The 19,399-nt window shown below is 37.0% G+C and overlaps 1 protein-coding gene across 1 annotated transcript; it reads left to right on the forward strand.

The window, feature by feature from the left end:
- The first annotated feature begins 8,542 nt into the window (after window positions 1-8,542).
- Window positions 8,543-15,367, forward strand: LOC138325701 (SPRY domain-containing SOCS box protein 3-like). The gene has a single exon (XM_069271531.1). The coding sequence runs from the start codon at window positions 8,974-8,976 to the stop codon at window positions 9,667-9,669; it is 696 nt and encodes a 231-aa protein (XP_069127632.1). The 5' UTR covers window positions 8,543-8,973; the 3' UTR covers window positions 9,670-15,367.
- Window positions 15,368-19,399: the final 4,032 nt, after the last annotated feature.

Raw genomic sequence — 19,399 nt, forward strand, 5'->3', positions numbered from 1 at the left:
AAAGGTGTCATAGTTATATTTCAAATCAAACTGCAGCTATAACATTCAACAATCGGAACTATATCTTCGGTCATCCTGACTACCGTAGTTACCCAACTTAGCAACCATCACCGTTTTAAATTTGACGTAAAAGTAGACTTATTTATGTAAATATAAAGATGGAATAGTGTTTTGATTGCGTTAAAGGTGGTATGAACGCAATGGGATACAGACATATATAACGCGCTACATTGAATATATCTGTATCCCATTGCGTTCATACCACCTTTAACGCAATCGGAGCGACTACCGGTATCGTTGTCAGGGTAGTGATGCGGTCCGAAGTGGAGCGAGCCGCCATATTTGATTTTCAACCGAGGAAAGTATCTGTGAAATAGTCTGTTGATCAAATGGTATGACTGTTGAGCTGCTGAATGTTTCTAATGTATGTTTCGGTCTACGTACGTGATATAGACTAAATTCTTCATAGTCACGACTTTTATTTTATTGTACGGATAGACAGGTAGCATTTTGGATTTTGATAGTTGAAGTTTGTAACTACGACATTCTCAGAAAGTCAGGAAAGGATCGACTCAAATTCATATGAAGTATCTATTAATGTTTGAAAAGCTTGAAAAGATCCATCTTTCCATTGTCAGACAAGATACATTTTTTGTGGATCGCCAACAATCCGTTTGGGATATTTTGTTTAGACACGAGAAACTTTGTTCGACACTTTGAACAGTAATCAAGCATATAGGCTATATACGTTATCTTCTTGTTCTTTTGGTCATGCTGTCGAGGTCGACGATTTTTCGTTGATTTTAGGTGCCGTTTTAAAAAAGACAAAAGGGTTCAGACATTGGAGGATTTCTTTTCTTCGAGATGCAAGTTCGGATATGCGAAAGTTGCGAGTCGGAAAATGCGAGTTTTTAGTTCAGAAATAGAGGGTGTCCCTTTTGAGCCTTCGAGGGTTAAATGTACTGATAAGTATAATGATTCCACTTTGTAATTGTGTTTGTACGCACATGCATCTTTAATTTGTGTGGGTGTGTCTAGTTCTGTCTGTTCTGTCTAATGAGTATTGGGGTATTAACGACGACTTGTTTGTGTATTATTGTCAACCATAACATCAAACTTTGTTGACAGTGAATTTGGTGCGGATAACACAAGACATTATTTGTGGACAATATTCGTGAAAAATCCTTGCTATCATTAGACTAGAGACTGCCGAGACAACTTGTTATACCTCGCGGGTAATATTGATTTTTCCGGAGCTTCGAAGATTAAAAAGCAAAAGTAATTTACTTGTAGAGAGAAACATATTTAGTCTTTGAAGTCGTTCAATCATCTTTTCCTCCAGCAATTACTATTTAACGACGTGAAAGTTTTCATCATCTGTTCTAATTAGGGATTGATGGATTTCTTTATTGGTGAAACTGTTACCTGATCACGCTATACCAGTGTATATAATGAACTAGGGTCCGTTATAATACCTGCTAATGAATCAGATGACAGGTGTCCGTTAGATACCTACATCCTGACGTCACACGGACAAAACGTGTCACTAAATTGTCGCACTTCGCTGATCCTCGCTCGCGCGCCCATTAGCAGTGATTAGAGATTTGAGGATATGGGATAATGAATACAGTTATCTAACCCGAACAGGCGTGTGGCCCGGAGTACAGTGATTAACGAACTCCTTACAAATCGATAACGGGCGACTATCGATCCAGCACGATCCAAGTGTCCCACAATGATATCTGAACAGCAGTAATTGATGTCTAGTGTACGGCTAAATGTCCGTTTCAGGTAAAATTCATTAATCAAGCACGTGGCACGCTAAATCACGTGCTCGCGTGATACCTGAGAGCAAGTATCATTGAAACATCGCGTCCCGAGGCCATGGCAAGAATTAATATCTCGGCTTTCTAGGAAAAGCAATTAATTCAAGTATGACTTCTTTGATCGTTGAAAATTGGGTTATACCACGAGTTACGGATCCAAATTCAGTCTCTACGGGTGACACCTATTTAATTGTCGTTTACTCAGCGGACATCTACCCGAGATCTAGTTAGACTGTTATTACATTAAATAACGCAGTGTCAAATTAACATCATAATAAAACACATTGAAATATTTAGGGACAATTAACAATGGATTCCATTTAGGTAAAATACAGGATCATGTATAATATATAATTTACCAGGATTCTACAATAAAACAGTAGAATAACTCCTGAAACTGCCGTTTCATTATATATCACACAGGCAATATCATCTACACTACGAGTATTCGCCGCTGTGAACCTGGACCACCGGGACAATAGCAAACACACTTTAAATTCTCACGTATTCACTAGGAGTGAATGCTTACTTTCTGTTTGGGGACGGGATTGTCATCAGTCCGCTAACGTTATTGTCCAGTTGTGTGATCAGTTAGCGAGACCTGTGTCACACAAAGAAAGTACGCGATATATAACCGCAACAGGTGCACATTACGCCGACAGTGTATACAGGAGCCGAAATAACCGTTAAATACCACATGTGGTCAGTTCAGTCCAGGTAACGGTCATTATAACAGGATCACTCGGCATCTGTCATCGTTAGGCTCCGCCCCAGATTCGCGTGCGGGTCGCGTGGCCTTTGTTCAGCTATTGTGTTTGGCACGCGACTCCGTTGACACCTGCGCTACTCTATGTCGACAACCGTGAACAGGTACGGTACACAGGTGTATATCTCGTCAACGACAGAGTAAAACAGATCTAAATATATCGCTGAGGTGTGGTGAATTAATAAATTGTTTCGTTTATTATTTTTAAAAGTAATTATATTAGAGATTCTATGAAAATACACGAAAATAAATGCTTAAAATATTTTTAATTCAAGATTTAATTGCGTACATTACTGTCTGGAGATTTGAATAATATCGTTGATTTGTCGATATTGATCCAAAAAACTTAACCAGATCTCTACATAGTACACACAATGCGGACACGACATCGCATCAGTCGCCAACGATTGAGCACGTGCAGTGTATCGCGTGTCATCTGCTCGTTTCCTGTTGAGAATGTCATTGCAGCATTCAGGCGCCCTGATGTCTGGCAAGTTTCTATCTTAAGACCACCATGGTTAATATACAACGACGTATACGATGTTTCGCATGTACTGCACTTGTCATTTTCAACTTGTTGATAATATTGAAAAATAATTACACATACATTCAAGGAAAACTAACGATCGACGCATATTAACGATGCTACAGCAATCACATTGTTGTCAGAACAATACATTAGTATAGAAATTATTCAACGATGTTCAGATTTTAGGCGAACATAAGTCGTAGAAGGCAAATATTTCACTTCTTGAGTCTCACATCGTGATATATTCTACTCTTGAAAAATGATTGTTATATTGCAACTCTGAACTGTAAATCGTAGATATCTGATATAGATGACCCTTGAACTACTTGCTATTTCCTCTGAAGATCTGTTAATAATTAACATTCACAGAGAAGACCAGATGCTGACCGGGTAACGTAACCAGATGTACAAGGGCAGGAAACGGGGACTGGGAGAGACCAGGTGCCCCTTGGAGGGGTCCACAATAGTAACCCCGGAGGTCTCTGGGTGCCCCTGGGAGGGGTCCACAATAGTAACCCCGGGGGTCTCTGGCTGGTGACACGGATATACTAATTACACTCACTGGGATATCGGATGTTTTGTTGGTCACCCTGGCGCGCCACAGGATGTGTACAGTAAATATAACTCTTGGACATCAGGATATTGGATAGTGTATGTTAATGTCTTTACAACACTTATTGTAGATATTTGCATATCGTAAGCTTCAAGATATTGAGTCACATAACATCCGCACTTTGGAAACAATCTAAATATGCTAAATTATACAAATATTTACATTTATGAACAAATTATTTTAAATGTAATGCTCCATGACGTATATATTTTAGCTATATATTATAATAAGAAACATATGAAATGCAAGTTTGCTAAGGCCTTCACAACTTCGATACTCAATGGGTTACTATAATATTATATCATGGAAGATGGACCTTAGATTTCATAAAGTGCCCTACGCTTGTTTATAACGGAACAGGGACATTAGCGTTATCAATCTGATATCACAAGCATTTTTTCTTAAATCATTACCTACTAGCTTGGTAACATTGTTCACCAAAAAATAACGTCAAAATTTTCACGCAGTTACGGCACACATAACTTTAAAATGTGCTAATATGGTTTACATATAAATCTCTCAACAAGAATTTGAGGCTTATAGGAAATGGAAATAGGATTATGGTGTATTATTAAAAGTAGCTTTTTTATTTCCCAAATTCCTCATATAGGACACTATAAAACCGTTAAAATGTTTAACGATTGATACTCATTATCGACAACTTTCAAGATTCTAAGATTCAACCAGTATGAACGGCTTTTCAATTATACCGACTAAAACCCAATCGGGTGTCAAGATTTCAAAAATACCCAAGTAGGCGTAACAATACGGACTGGTTTTTGTGTAGAATGACATCTGACGACGTACCCAGAACAAAGGTCGACTTACTTAATTATTCAGGATGTCCTCTGATTGTCACTATAGATCACAGTCTAACCATTCACTTTCCATAGAGTGTTATTGTTCAAATTTCATAAAACATGCAACACTTTCTCTGGCGATCGATCAGAAAAAGCAGTATAGTAGAATTCTTATCGCGCACCTGTCGTAATCTGCAGGGATTCACTATAATGGTAAACCAGTTATGATTATTAAATATTCAGAAAGCTTTCTCCGCAGAATTTGCTAAATAAGTCTACGTTGTAATTGATTCGATTTGCGCCGCCTAAAACGGCTGAAGTATAACGGACAGATTCAAACTTGTCCGTAAGTACCATTTATGTAGATGTTTCTTATGAATTGAGGTAATGTTTAATTCCGCTATCAGGAAAATCAAAGAATGAAGACTTATGACATGATGCGATTTTGAGAGTTGGCAAGTACATTTTGATTTTCTTGATTTATCGCTAAAGAAAAAAAATCTTATTCGTAGTTGGCATCCTCGAGAAATAGTTCAATAAATCATTAAATATAGCATTGTTGAAAAAACTTAATCGAAGATTTCAAAATCGGTATTGTTGTTTTTGTGGGAATCAGCACCGCAACAAAACGCTGATCTATGCCCTGGCTCGAGCGTAAACAGGAGTGAACCCTATCGGTCGACTCAGGACAGCTGTCTGAATCTACGACTGTGCAGCAGTGTGGTGGTCAGTTAGTGGTCACCTAGGACCAACTCGGACACCTGACACTTACTGGTCACCTCGGACACCTGACAATTGTCCGGAGAATGACCAGTGAAATTTACCTAAAATGGACATGAATTTAATTTTTGTCCGTGGTCGCCACGCGAGGACTCTTTGCACTACAAAGAGTGGGGCGTGCTGGTCACTCTGTACAATGACCAATGCTTTAGATTGTTTGCAGAGGTCATTAGTGTCAAAGGCAACCTTGGGTCTTTCATATGCTCGGGCTAAAGATATTTTTGGTCATTTTCCTTCAAATTTTAAGAAATGGGCGGATTTCCTTGTCATAAAGCAAGCTGTTGTTTCAAGCGTTTTCTTTTGCAAGCGTGCACTCGCCTCATTTCATAAACAGCGTATTCATATATTGATAAAGTTTAGACGCATTAATAATAAAATAAAATGTTACTTTAATGTTGCTTACAAACATCTTGATTGTACCATATACCAGAGACACAGATATCATAGGGACAAGAAGCGTTACCTCATAGCCTCACTATCTAAATATCTGCATATACCAATTGGTGTTCAAATTTACTAAATTACGGTTCTCTGCTCTGCACATTGAAGGAATATCAACTTTGGAAATATGTTGGCATCACACGGCATTAGTGAAAAGGTTTCGCTTCTACATCTCTAATGTCAGTTGATGTATGGTCTTAGTTATAATAATGGTATGAATAAATCATAGAATGAAAAGAGACTTATCATATTAACCTCTTCAATATCATTTTATTTCTTCAATTTACCATCACATCAGCTGCATCTCATTTTCATCAATGATTTCTTTTTTCAAAGGACAATCATGTTTAACATCGCGATCGAGTTAGAACCGTCCAGAGTACAGAATCTGACGCCGAGAAAACGTTCAGCTGCAACTTTAATAGTCAGGTCGGTCGACCGATCGCACCATTCCGGATATTTTAGGCGAGACAACATTATAAGGCCCGAAGACCCCGAAATTATGAGATCGATACCGCAACCAAATTAGCAAACATTACGCCGGCTGATTGCCGACGGAAACTACTGGCGCTTTGTCTTCCAGCACATGTTCGCCTGTCTTTGATTTTAGCCGAATCACAACGACATTCACTTTGACAGTTGATCTCATCAGAAAACGAGCATATGGAGGGATGTTTATTAATATCGGTGGTCCCGTTATCGAGCCATAACTGCAACTTTGTGCAATGAAGCAGATTTTTCCAAACTTAATCAGGAATCGGTGTTTTGTTCCCAAAAATTTGGAAGCCAAACGCATCAATTGAACCAGTCGAAAGTTTTGAAACACCTTAGATGTGTCTACTTAATCGCTTCTTAATCAAACGCACCCTCGCCACGTGCTACAGAAATTATTAATTACAAATAGATGTTCTAAGACTAAAGAAGTTTTTTTTCTTTGTCTCCGATAATACTCTTTATAGCGACTGACAATTTTGAAGTGATTTTTGGTCCTCCTGAAAGACTATAATATAGAAGTCTGGTTTTGAAGGACGTTTACAGTGCTTTTGAAGAAGAAACCAGTAAGCTGCTAGATAAACATATATGTCCGCGATATTAGGTCCTTTCATCACACTGAAATACGTTATATATTATACATATTTAAGAAGCAACATCAAAATATTACACGAGCCAGGTTTTCTTTTCTATCTCTGGGAATAATACTAATTCAAAGTCCTATACTTTATATACGTAATGTATATAATTACTCTGGAATATGTACTTATGTATATATGTTTAACTTATACAAATCGCTATGTATAGCTACAGATACATACAAGTACATGTAAAGGGTTCGGTAATCAAATGTACAGAGCTTTGGCTCTGTCTGAAGACTATTGTTGGTGAAGTTCTAAGGTGAAAAGTGCACTGTAGAAGCCATTAAATGAGATTATAATGCATCCGATAAGGTTATTGTAAATATGTCGAGGCAGCAGCACGGGAGGGTATATATAATACGAGGGGAGGGCGACAGATGGAGATAGGCCTGTTCGATATATCGACCCGGCCTGTGACAGTCAACTGGTGCTTACAGCGGAGAACGTAACGCTGACATCTGTGCCACTGGAACAAAGGGAATCTCAGTCAAATCGAAAATGCAGAACATCTTTAAAACCCAGCAAGTACTACATAATAAGTTCAAATCTATGTACACTGAATGTGTAACCTGGTCTTGAGCACAGGGGGTGTGAAAATAAGTAACATGTTATATTTTGGAGCCACCACAGTGTCCATAGACCATTTTTAGAGTTCTAAGGGATCAAGATCGAAAATGATAAAAATCATATTCTGCATGTATGTAATACAACAAAATTAACAAATACTTCGGTGGGTCCAAATTTAAAGAAACTATAACTAAGTCTCAGACCACTGTGAACAAGATCATTAAAATGTAGTGCAATTTCTCTGCAAAGTCCATCTTTAAGATATAATAAAATTAAAGACGAGTTCATGATTTTCTGCATGTCATTATTTATTTACTAGTAATATGCGATTATCCTGAAGTGCGTACAACATAATCAGTTTGTTTGTTTTCGGATCACAGTCCCGATTTAGACAATGATTGGATCCATTTCCGGATCATAATCTCAACTAATCCGTTTCCGGGTGGTGATCCTAAATACATGATCTATTTCTCGGGAGTGACAAAGGATACGTTACGTGAAGTTAATGGCCTTTATAATAATTTTACTATGTTGACATAAAACAAACTTTTATCTATAAATCTTTGCTTCTTCCTAGCTTTATCCCAAGATGCCTATAAATAAGACAGCCTATGAATTCGTGCTTTAAACCTTATGGTATAATCAAAGCTTACTTAGAACTCATGATATTATAATCTTAATATATGATAGTATACATATATGTTCATGTTTTTGTGGCATATCATATATGTTCCTGCTTAAGCTATTCGTTAAAAAGACAAAGCCTACGACACAGTGTAAATATTTTACTAGTCATTAAGTTTAAACATTTTAAAGTTCCTTAAAACGCGGTGAAAATTGTATTTGAAGAATTTTAAACGGGTATTAAATGACACTTAGGCCTAGTGGTACAATATTCACGAAGTGTAATAAACATTACACACACAATAGTGAGAGCGTACAATGTAAGTGTGGATAACGACGACAAGCTGTGTCCTCTGTGAATACTACCAGCTGTTGTCAACGGTACAAATCCAAACTAAGCCACGCCCACATTGTCCCGTAAACCAATCGGCGGAGATGATTGACAGTAACGGTGGCACGTGGCTGTCGCGCGACACCAATGTTTGCGAATGGAACCCGTACATGATAACAAACGATTAAGAAGGTGTAAGTTCGGGGCTTTGTTTTCACGGACGAGAAGTACCAAACGGAATAACGGCCATTTCTATTGTAACGGGGTGGATATAAATTTGAGGCCATATCGGGTCACATAGTTAGTTATAACTAAGCTGCCAAGCTGTGCACACGCATTCAACAAGGACCATATTAGGATAATGTGTTCGTGGTTTTATGAATAACACAAGAAAGCACAAATCTGAAATGAGATATTGGAAAAAGTGCGTACGTCTATGTTGACATACATACATCCAGATTTTTCCCTTTGAGGAGTTCGTAACGTTATCGATCTGTTTAGCTCAGACTAGGGAAACTGAAGCAGCAAAACGGTGCTATCGACCTGTGGTTAGCGATACCACGATGGTTCGCAGCTCTCACAGTACCACACAGCTTCTCCATCATGGATTTGAAGAGCAGTGGACATGGAATAAAAAGGATAAATCACATGAAGTTCGATTATACGGCACTAAATTCCAAACAGCACATTTCCATCCGAACTGGTCAAATGGAACCGCAGGAGTTCGGGGTTCTCAGGTCCTCAATTACGGGAGACACTACTGGGAAATCAAAGTATCGCAGAGAATATTTGGAACCAGTATGATGTTCGGTGTGGGGACAAGACGTGCAAGGTTACATGTGGACGCTTTTGTGAATATGCTAGGAGAGGATGGACAAAGCTGGGGGTTGTCTCACAAAGGTTTGCTTTGGCACAATGGACGCTGGAGACAATATACAACGCCATTCAAGGAGAATGAAGCCACTGTGATCGGAATGCTGTTTGACGGACACGAAGGCACTCTAAGTTTCTTTAAAGATGGATCTTATCTCGGAGTGGCTTTCTCTGGTTTGAACGAGATTGAAGAAGAACTTTTCCCGATTGTGTGTTCTACAGCAGCCAAGACTGAAATGACGCTGGGAGTCCGGAGGCGGGGGTACGTGAGCCTGCAGGATAGATGCCGCGCCGCCATTCTATCGAAAGTAAAACAGAACAATGATATAGACAATCTTCCTCTACCGAGCCGCATCAAGTCGTTCCTCAAAGATGTAGCGAAGTAACACTGCCAGGGATGAAAGAAAACAAACTTTTTATATTGTATGAAAACGGTATGTATGTGTATAATAATTGAGATGCGTGAGAGAGTTCATGATTGGTGCTATGTGTACCGTAAATGCCATTTTTAGAAGAAATCACTATGGTCAAAATGTATTATTAATTATTATTTTTTTTATTGTTTTAATAGATGTGTGTTTTTCTGATTTAGGTATAAATTATTTTTATCTAACGATTTTGTTATCTGTATCCTATATGAATAATTTTCCGTTCCAATATGGCGACGCTTCAGTTCATCCTGTCAGCATGCTGCTGTCTCCGCTATACATGTGTATGAAATATTAATTATGTAAATCTGTACAGTACTGGTCCTGTGACCATATTTAGCCACCAGGCTAGTCCACATCATCCATAATTTACTATCTTATCAACTGTCGCATACCAAAATGCATTCAAGCCTAACAGCAATATTCATTTGACCAATAATGCAATATTGAATTCAATGTTTATTTTTATTTGATCAAAATTCTGTAATGAAATTAGCGTTATGAATTGACACATTTTTAAAAATTTGAATATTTCATTATGAAGTTTATAGCGTATTTTGCCCGATTCATTAATATGTAAATGTAGGAATTATCGCTGAATAATACGGTACAAAGCAGCAGTAGTATTGATTTCTCTGCTATAACAGTATAGGTCTAATTTTAGCCGAAGCCCTAGTTGGTGTTTGCGTTGTGTGATTCAGACATTATTATCGAAAAATTCAATAATTTGAGGCGCCCGAAGGGGAACTGATTTTCTGATCCCGTTATCGATACAATGGAACATCTGTTTCACACTCAATCACTAGCGTGCGCTCTGCCTTTGTTAAACAAATTTAGTCATAACGTCAATATAATTACACTCACTATGTTAAATGTCACTATTTTACACACATTGTTTCGGCTATTATGTATCAGTGTAAGTATAACATGTCAGCCGCATGTACGATTTACAAAAGGTTTTTGATGTTATTTATTTTATTTATTAATTATAATAATATCTAAAATTATAATTAAGTATATATGTGCAGCATTTTATATATGTCGTCAAACGAACAAAAAAATCTCAAACCACGCCGTCTGCAATAGGCTGGTTAATGGATGAGTCTACTAGTCAAGACGTGTAAATATATGTATATATATAATATGTTTACAATGAACGTGTATGTCCATATTTAGAATAGCTCACGTGTATATATAGCACTTATATGTAAAAGGATCGAATGCCTCGCTCGCACGGATCTGTTGAAATCCTAACATGTATATTAGAATATAGCACAGTATATTTATCTATTACACTGAACTGACCAATTTGTTTCTTTATTTTGATTTAAAAACAAACTTTATTCTTCATAATTCGTAATTTTTAAGCTGCGTCATCAGATATCCCTTATCTGTAATAGGGCGATAATATTAATGGAATCACCGCTTTGATATATTTCGTAGATTTACATTGAAAACGAACAATGATCGTTTTCATGACCATATTTAACAACAATAATAGTATCTGTACGAGCAAAACTGCGTTTTGTCGACTTCGACACATTATACTTATTTATATATCCCATATGGAAAGAGCACATATATTTTTTATACCATGACCGTCAAATTTTATGGCTTAATTTCTGTGGAGACATCCATCTGTTCGCTACCTGATATAATGTATTTGAATATTTATCAAAAATTGTCCTTCCTCAATCTAATCGAATGGAAACAGGTGTATGATTAACCTCATACATATTAAAGGTCACTTTAAAAGCTGTTACACAGGAACTTGTCCTCATACTAATTGCTACATCTGTGACACAGGGACTTGTCCCCTTTAGCATGCTGTATATTAGAATGGTGATGGTATATTTATGCAGAGTTTGGAATTTTGATATAGAAATTACAATCTGATTAAAATACAGATCCTTTTTATCACTACGTTGGATAAGAGGATCTGAGAACATCCCATTAGGGGTCACGTCAAGATGACCTTTTGAAATAGCCAATCAATTGGCACTGCCAGAATCTTGACTGGGGACGAAAGAGTTTGAAAAAGCTGTCCAAATTATTTTCGTGTATGTAGTGACAATAGTCATCTCGCCCGAAGTGCACAACAAAGCTAATTGCATATGTATACTGGGGCGAAAAGACGATTTCAATTAATGTTGCAAGGTGTAGAAACTGCATTTGCTCTGAAGTACACGTGGTATAAAGGTCATCTGGACGTGAACCCTTATGGGATATTGTCAGATCCTCTATTGAACGGAGTGGTTATAAGGATCTGTGTTTTAATCAGATTGCAGAAATTAGACACTGTATTTGAGTCCTGAAATAATGGAACACTAACATCTTGATTGTGGTATAAAACAAGTCACAAAATACAGTGTCTAGTCCCTGTGTATAATCATTTTGCTGAAGGGTGGTGGTAGATTTAGCAAAAGCATCACAGGGGCATGATAATTACTTTTAGATAAATTACAAGCGGTTAAAGACCATCTGATTTGATCGTTGTAATCAGGTTCTGTGCTGTGCACATGCTGTGGGTTGAGGTATTAAAGCAAGTGTTGTGGGGTGGCGGTAAGTGTGGTGATGCGGAGTTGCGGTAAGTGTTGAGTTGTGGGGTGGCGGTAAGTGTGGTGTTGTGGAATGGCGGTGTGTTGTGGGGTGGCGATCAGTGTGGTGTTGTCGGGTGGCGGTAAGTATGGTGTTGTGGGGTGACGGCAAGTGTGGTGTTGTGAGGAGGTGGTAAGTGTGGTGTTGTAAGATGGCGGTCAGTGTGGTGTTGTGGGGTGACGGTAAGTATGGTGTTGTGAGGTGGTGGTAAGTGTGGTGTTGTAAGATGGCGGTAATTGTGGTGTTGTGGGGTGGCGGTAGGTGTGCCGTTGTGAGGTGGCGGTAAGTGTGGTGTTGTGAGGTGGCTGTTAGAGTGGTGTTGTTGTGTGGTGGTAAGTGTGGTGTTGTGAGGTGGCGGTAAGTGTGGTATTGTGAGGTGGTGTTAAGTGTGGTATTGTGAGGTGGTGTTAAGTGTGGTGTTGTGGGGTGGCGGTAATTGTGGTATTGTGAGGTGGTGTTAAGTGTGGTGTTGTGAGGTGGCGGTAAGTGTGGTGTTGTGAGGTGGTGGTAATTGTGGTATTGTGAGGTGGTGGTAAGTGTGGTGTTGTGGGGTGGTGGTAAGTGTGGTGTTGTGGGGTGGCGGTAAGTGTGGTATTGTGAGGTGGTGTTAAGTGTGGTGTTGTGAGGTGGTGGTAAGTGTGGTGTTGTGAGGTTGTGGTAAGTGTGGTATTGTGAGGTGGTGTTAAGTGTGGTGTTGTGAGGTGGTGGTAAGTGTGGTGTTGTGGGGTGGTGGTAAGTGTGGTGTTGTGGGGTGGCGGTAAGTGTGGTGTTGTGGAGTGATGGTAATTTGGTGTTGTTGGGTGGTGTTAAATGGGGTGTTGTGAGGTGGCGGTAAGTGTGGTGTTGTGAGGTGGCAGTTAGAGTGGTGTTGTTGGGTGATGGTAAGTGTGGTGTTGTGAGGTGGTGGTAAGTGTGGTGTTGTGGGGTGGCGGTAAGTGTGGTGTTGTGGAGTGATGGTAATTTGGTGTTGTTGGGTGGTGGTAAATGGGGTGTTGTGAGGTGGCGGTAAGTGTGGTGTTGTGAGGTGATGATAAGTGTGGTTTTGTGGGGTGGCGGTAAGTGTGGTTTTGTTGGGTGGCGGTAGATATGGTTTGGTGGAGGTCAGTGTGTTGTAGTTTAGAATTAGTAGATAGGTGCAAAGATATATGGAATTAGTAGATAGTACGTATATATATAGAGAGAGTTAGTAAAGATATATAGTTAGTAGATAGTGCACATAGGTTAGTGTAGAATTATATCCTCAGTAGCCGTTAGTGGTAGTCAAAGATATATTATATTGTACAACACTACGCGAGAACACAGAACAAATTTAAGAATGAAGACAAATTATATGCATGCAAAGTTAACACATATTTATTATAGTGCATGCTTTTTAGCCTAGGTTCATGTTCCGTGTCCCTGTGTTGAATTCGTATGGAAAGGATATCTGATGATGCATCAATAACAAATAAACGATAATTGTTCTAAATACATCAATCCTGAGAACTATAGTAAACAAGCAAATTGGTCAGTTCAATTATCTCAATATTTTGTAATGTGTTTTGTCTGTAATATGCAAAGTTTGAAGTCTGAATTAATATATATCTAAGATGGTATTATATTGAAGATTAGATTATGCATTAGTGAATGTTTTGTGAGCGCGTGCGTGTGTGACTAATAGAATGTATACGGATAGAACAAACTTTAGGCTGGGTCCTATGTGCAATAGTTACTATCCTCCAATGGCTGTGGCTGGCCCAACGTGACAATCACGTGGTTAGTTTGGTCGCAGTCGGCGAGTTTTCAAAGTGATCTCATAATCCTTTGTATATAATTCTAAATATTAGTGATTTCCATGACGTTGTTAACACTCACATGTTTGTATAGCTAGTGCACTATATTTATTTTTCACGTACATGTATACCGAAAACTGACATTCTGATCTACCAGAGTTACGTCCCTTCGTTTTACTTTTCCGGCAATCCTCGAATATATATTTCGGAAGATCGCCGAATTTTTCTCTTGAGAACTTGGGATTGTCCGTCTGTACTGATGGAGTGAAATGAAGAGAGGTATTTCTGCATAGATCAGAATGTATATTTATGGTTGATGTTTACCATTATACTTGTAAACATTTACTTAGAGATATTAAGGATAAAGTTGGTGTCGCTACACGTTTTAACTTCCTACTTATCTCAGATAAGTGTCGATGTAACACCTTTAAGTGATACGGGAAATGGACAACAGGATGTCAGATTTTTTGTTTGCACAAAAGATATTTTCCTGTTCGTACATATGTAGATACATGTAATAATGTCTGCCAATGTAAGAAATCGTTATAGCGTGGCAGGATGTTTATTTGGGACGTTCATTTATGTTTTCAGGATATTTTGTTCTTTAGTGAAAGATAATGTATTTATTTGTTTGTTTATTTTATTGTAAATATTACAAGTAGACTGAATTATATTTCTTCTTTGATCAAAGCATTAAACTAAGTTATTGATATAAGTTCAAAATCATTATATTATCATATGTCTTACATTTTTTTCATGAACACACTTATTGATTTTTAATAGAGGCAATCTCATTCAAATACGAACAAAATAACAAAGACATAATATATATATAATGTTGATAATAATATTTCAGTTTGTTTAATTTATTTATAGCAAAATTTTCTTTAATAATATATTGACTATATATGTGATTTGAACTGAATGAATATTTAGTGAAGGGTAGAATGAAGAAAATGTGTTTATGAAACTTAGTACGTGTATAGTATGCTCTGTGCACGTGCATAATTGTGTGTTTGAACTCTATAAATGTAATTAAATGTACGTATTTGGGCGTTTGGGAAATGTGTATTACTATGTAGTAATTTATGAAAAGCGTATGTGTGGAAGCATTTTGATATGTGTATATGGTAGAATAATAAAGAATCGTGTTTGGGTAAATTGGAAATATAAGGTATAAAATATTAAATACGGCGTGAGCTGTGCATAGTGCATACCTGTATTTGCATGTGTAGTTATGAATGCAATCGATATATAAATTAAAAAGATGAATAAAATCTAAAATAAACAAATGTGTTTTATTATGTTGTAACAGTGTTAGTACCGATGTTCAAAGTTATCGCGGTAACACAGGGATCTGAGAATTAGTTAGATTGTATATAATTATAGACCCACCAAAGTGTCCATAAACCATTTTTAGACATTTTGATGCTTTTAATTATACACTGTGTAAATTATGCTTTTTATCGATATTTAAGTGGATTCCTATTTAAAAGAAAATGGTTCGGTGGGTCCAAGTATAGTATATACACTGTAATTAATTCTCAGATCCCTGTAAGTACGAACAAATGATAACACTTCCTATTCTGTTTACAAACACAGGGACGTGGAAACTAGTTACAGAAGTCTATTTGGATACTTCTAAACTTTTCTAAAGTAGCACACACGTTGGTAGAATAAAGGAAGGTAACATCACGTTATTACGTTCTAGATGCGTATATTTACACTTGCTAGGCTTGGTCACTATACTCTAATACTAGCCGATTTTGTTTACCATAACTGCATGGTAACATGAACTTTGAACTTGCATATGAAAATGTTCTGTGCAACGTAAAAGGACTAATTTTAAAAAAAGAAACACATGGCTTTGTTTACATTTTGACGCAACATTACGTGTATATTGTTGTTTTTCATGTATATATTGTTTAGATTTTTCCAAAATTCTATGTTTTATATTTATATATGATTCAAACAATTTTTAAATTAACAATTGTATAAAGAAACGGAAAAATATCCCGACCGGGCCGACGTGCTTTCATTTTTGTTAAAAATGATGGGTGTCAAATGTAAACATTACCTATGTGCCACAGGGACCTGGCACGATTTTTTTAAACTAACAGTATACATATATATATATTATAGTATCAAGGGTATGAACTCGGCGGTCGAGAAAAACATACCTATTTTTTTAAAACCGTGATTATTTTAATAAAAAGCGTTCCGAGAGAAAAATGAACATGGCGGTGACGGTTAAAGTAAGTGAGCTACATGATGTTTAAATGGAGTTTCTACAAAGTACGGGTCATGACACCTTCAAAGGAGATTGTGGATGAACACAGTTATGGGTTCTGTTTACCACCACAAGCGTAGATTTTGTGATTTTGGCTTGGTTTTTGAGGTACCCATTAGAGCCGAGACGACATTTTGACCGGACAGGGAAATGTCTACCTAACATATTTTTCGTAAATTTCCCGATTCATCAAACCATAACTTCGTCAATACTTGGCCAATTTTGTTCATCAAGCACTCAATGGAAAGATAAATTATTTCTCTTTAAGGTAAGATATCCGTCAAGTTGTATAGAACCCATTTATTAAAATAATCACGGTTTTAAAAAAATAGGTCCGTTTTTCTCGACCGCCAAGTTCATACCCTTGATACTATAATATATATATGTATACTATTGGTTAAAAATTTTCGTGCCAGGTCCCTGTGCTATGTGCCTATGTTCGTCCTACGATCGAGTCTTTGGGGTGGACGGGCGTGAGACCCTCTGATAGAGCTGAGGTCAGTTATAAACATATCCTCTTGTCTTTGTTCTTTGAGAATTTAATCATGTGTATTATAAAACATGCACCGCTAGTAATCCACGTGTTGACAGTTACGCGTCACCACAAATACATACAAGTGAAGTTGTTCCATAGATGGCGATGGATCTAAACGTAGATTATATAATCACATGGCTCCGAAGGATGTAATATCGTCAAGTCAGACGACAATCTCAAACAAATTTAGCTACTTGAACACTGGTGTTTTGACAACTTCGGAAAACTCCAGTGTGTAAGCGTGCGTCAGCCTCGCCTCGCTGCACAATAACGGTCACCGAGTTCACACATGTGGCCGTGAACAAATACTTTATGTTATTACGCTATATATGAACTTTAAGCAAAATTGAATACCGATTTAAAGTTCGGACCTGATTAAATAAAATCATCTCTGAAATTTACTTTGTTTGTCATGTTTATTTTACACTAAAATATTGAACTTTTTTGTCGTCGCGGATGAATAATTCTACCTTCGTGAAGCGTCATCATTCGCTGTTCAATTGAGTAAGCTCCTCCCACTTTTGACCGACTTTTATTGAATAATTACGTCACTTTCAAATGACAATTTTATTGCATAAAATATTAATAAAAAGTCGAGTGAGTGTAAATATAGGGATTGGATTTCGTTTTTATGTTAACCATGCTTGTATGGAGCAATTCCTCTAAGAATATATTCAATATGTTAACGCGCCCCATAGAATATATTCTTAGATAAAAACGAAATCCAATCCCTATATACTTAAAGAAGACAAGATATTTGAATTCTGTGATTTCAACACTTCACCATTTAAGGTTCACTACCTTTCCGGAGCAAAACATAAAGGTTTCAAACAAACATAGATAACACCAGAAAATATATATTGATGGTCTAGGATGAGGTTACAACACGAAAAATAGGCAAGATTTCCTGCGTAATATATAACAGTGGAGAGTCATTTCGCTGTTTTGCCGTCTGGCGCAGTGATAATCAATTACATACCGCGCGGTATTTTGAACGACGACGGGAAACATAAGGGGACCCGCGTTATGAAAATTAACATGTTATTTATTTGAATCAATTTGTTCAGATGGTGATGATTCGTGAAGTATTAATGGTAAGTTAATTAATAACTTTTGCGACTCTACAAATTATCGATCTCGTTTTACATTTCCATTTTAAAAATTAAAATCCGTTTCGGAAATGTAAAGGGCCTTTAAAAGAGTTATATCGTATAATTTTAATGGTATACATGCACAATTAAAAAATGAGTTACAATAAATATATTAAGGAAAAAACTACGATTTACAGATTGAGATTTTATATAATATTATTAACTGTATCCAATACTCGTGCAGGTATACATGTACTGTATCCAATACTCGTGCAGGTATGCATGCAATTGTAGCTGAAATAGTGTTTATTTATATGAATGCTTACATATACATTTAAAGTGTATATTTATCGATTTAACGTTGTTTGACATAAAAACGACATTCAAAAAGTCCGTTAAATGTATTACAAAATAATAGGGCCACAATGGACATCTGACGCATTGTTGGCTGGTAGAGAATGTATACATTTGTAAGACGTTGGGCAGGTGTAGATCCTCCTCCAAGTCGATCAAATGGACATTAATCACTAACAGATACAGATGACAAGACAGTCGCCTATTGTGTGGTATTCAATAGAATTGTTATAGACACAACAGAAACATTTATACAACAATAGGAACAGTTAAAGATATACGAATACAGCCGGAAAATGATGGGCCAGAAAGACAATGGAAGACAAATGTCGGACCTGAGACACAATGGATATGGGCACGTGTTATTATTATTGTATTGATTTTAATATAGAAGTCAAAATCCATATACAAATAGAAATGAAATGTGATTTTTGGAACAGGTGACCAGCGGTCAGTTCAGGACACGCGGACACTTAAGGACAATTTCGACTATTCATATCTTAAAATCAAATGGAATTGAAAATATTCTTGTTTAATTATAATGTCCCCCTTACAGAGACAGAAAAGGAGATTATTGTCGGAGCATTTTAACTGTTATCTGCATCTATCATACAGATGCTAATTATGCTGGAAAAGTTTTCATTTTAAGAAAATAATACAAGTATAACAGAGTTAAAAACTTTCTCTTATATTATGATTATAGACTTATTTTCAGATCAAATGGATCCCCTGGGCGAGACACCAGTCTTTAAAAGTTGTTGTTTCTATTTCTGCTTAGCGCTCAACATTATGGGAGTGGGACGACTGGTTCGATTCATACCTAACCAAGAAACGTTTTCTGTCAAGCGCCTTCCTTTCCCACTTTTTGTTTGTTCTAAAATGATTTAGATAAAGGAGTGAAAGAATATAAAAATGTTGAGACTATATGAAATACATTAACTCGATGTAAAGTTATTAAAGATAATGTGGGGAAAAAAACCAAAGAAATATACAAAGCTTTTGACTATACATTGTATATATATTTCTCTATAAATGTGATACACTGTCA

This window comes from Argopecten irradians, chromosome 6, assembly GCF_041381155.1.
Source record: "Argopecten irradians isolate NY chromosome 6, Ai_NY, whole genome shotgun sequence".
Classification (NCBI taxonomy): domain Eukaryota; kingdom Metazoa; phylum Mollusca; class Bivalvia; order Pectinida; family Pectinidae; genus Argopecten; species Argopecten irradians.

What these genes read in the sequence shown, in the direction of transcription:
- LOC138325701 (XM_069271531.1), top strand. Translation starts at nt 8,974, where the DNA reads ATGGTTCGCAGCTCTCACAGTACCACACAGCTTCTCCATCATGGATTT.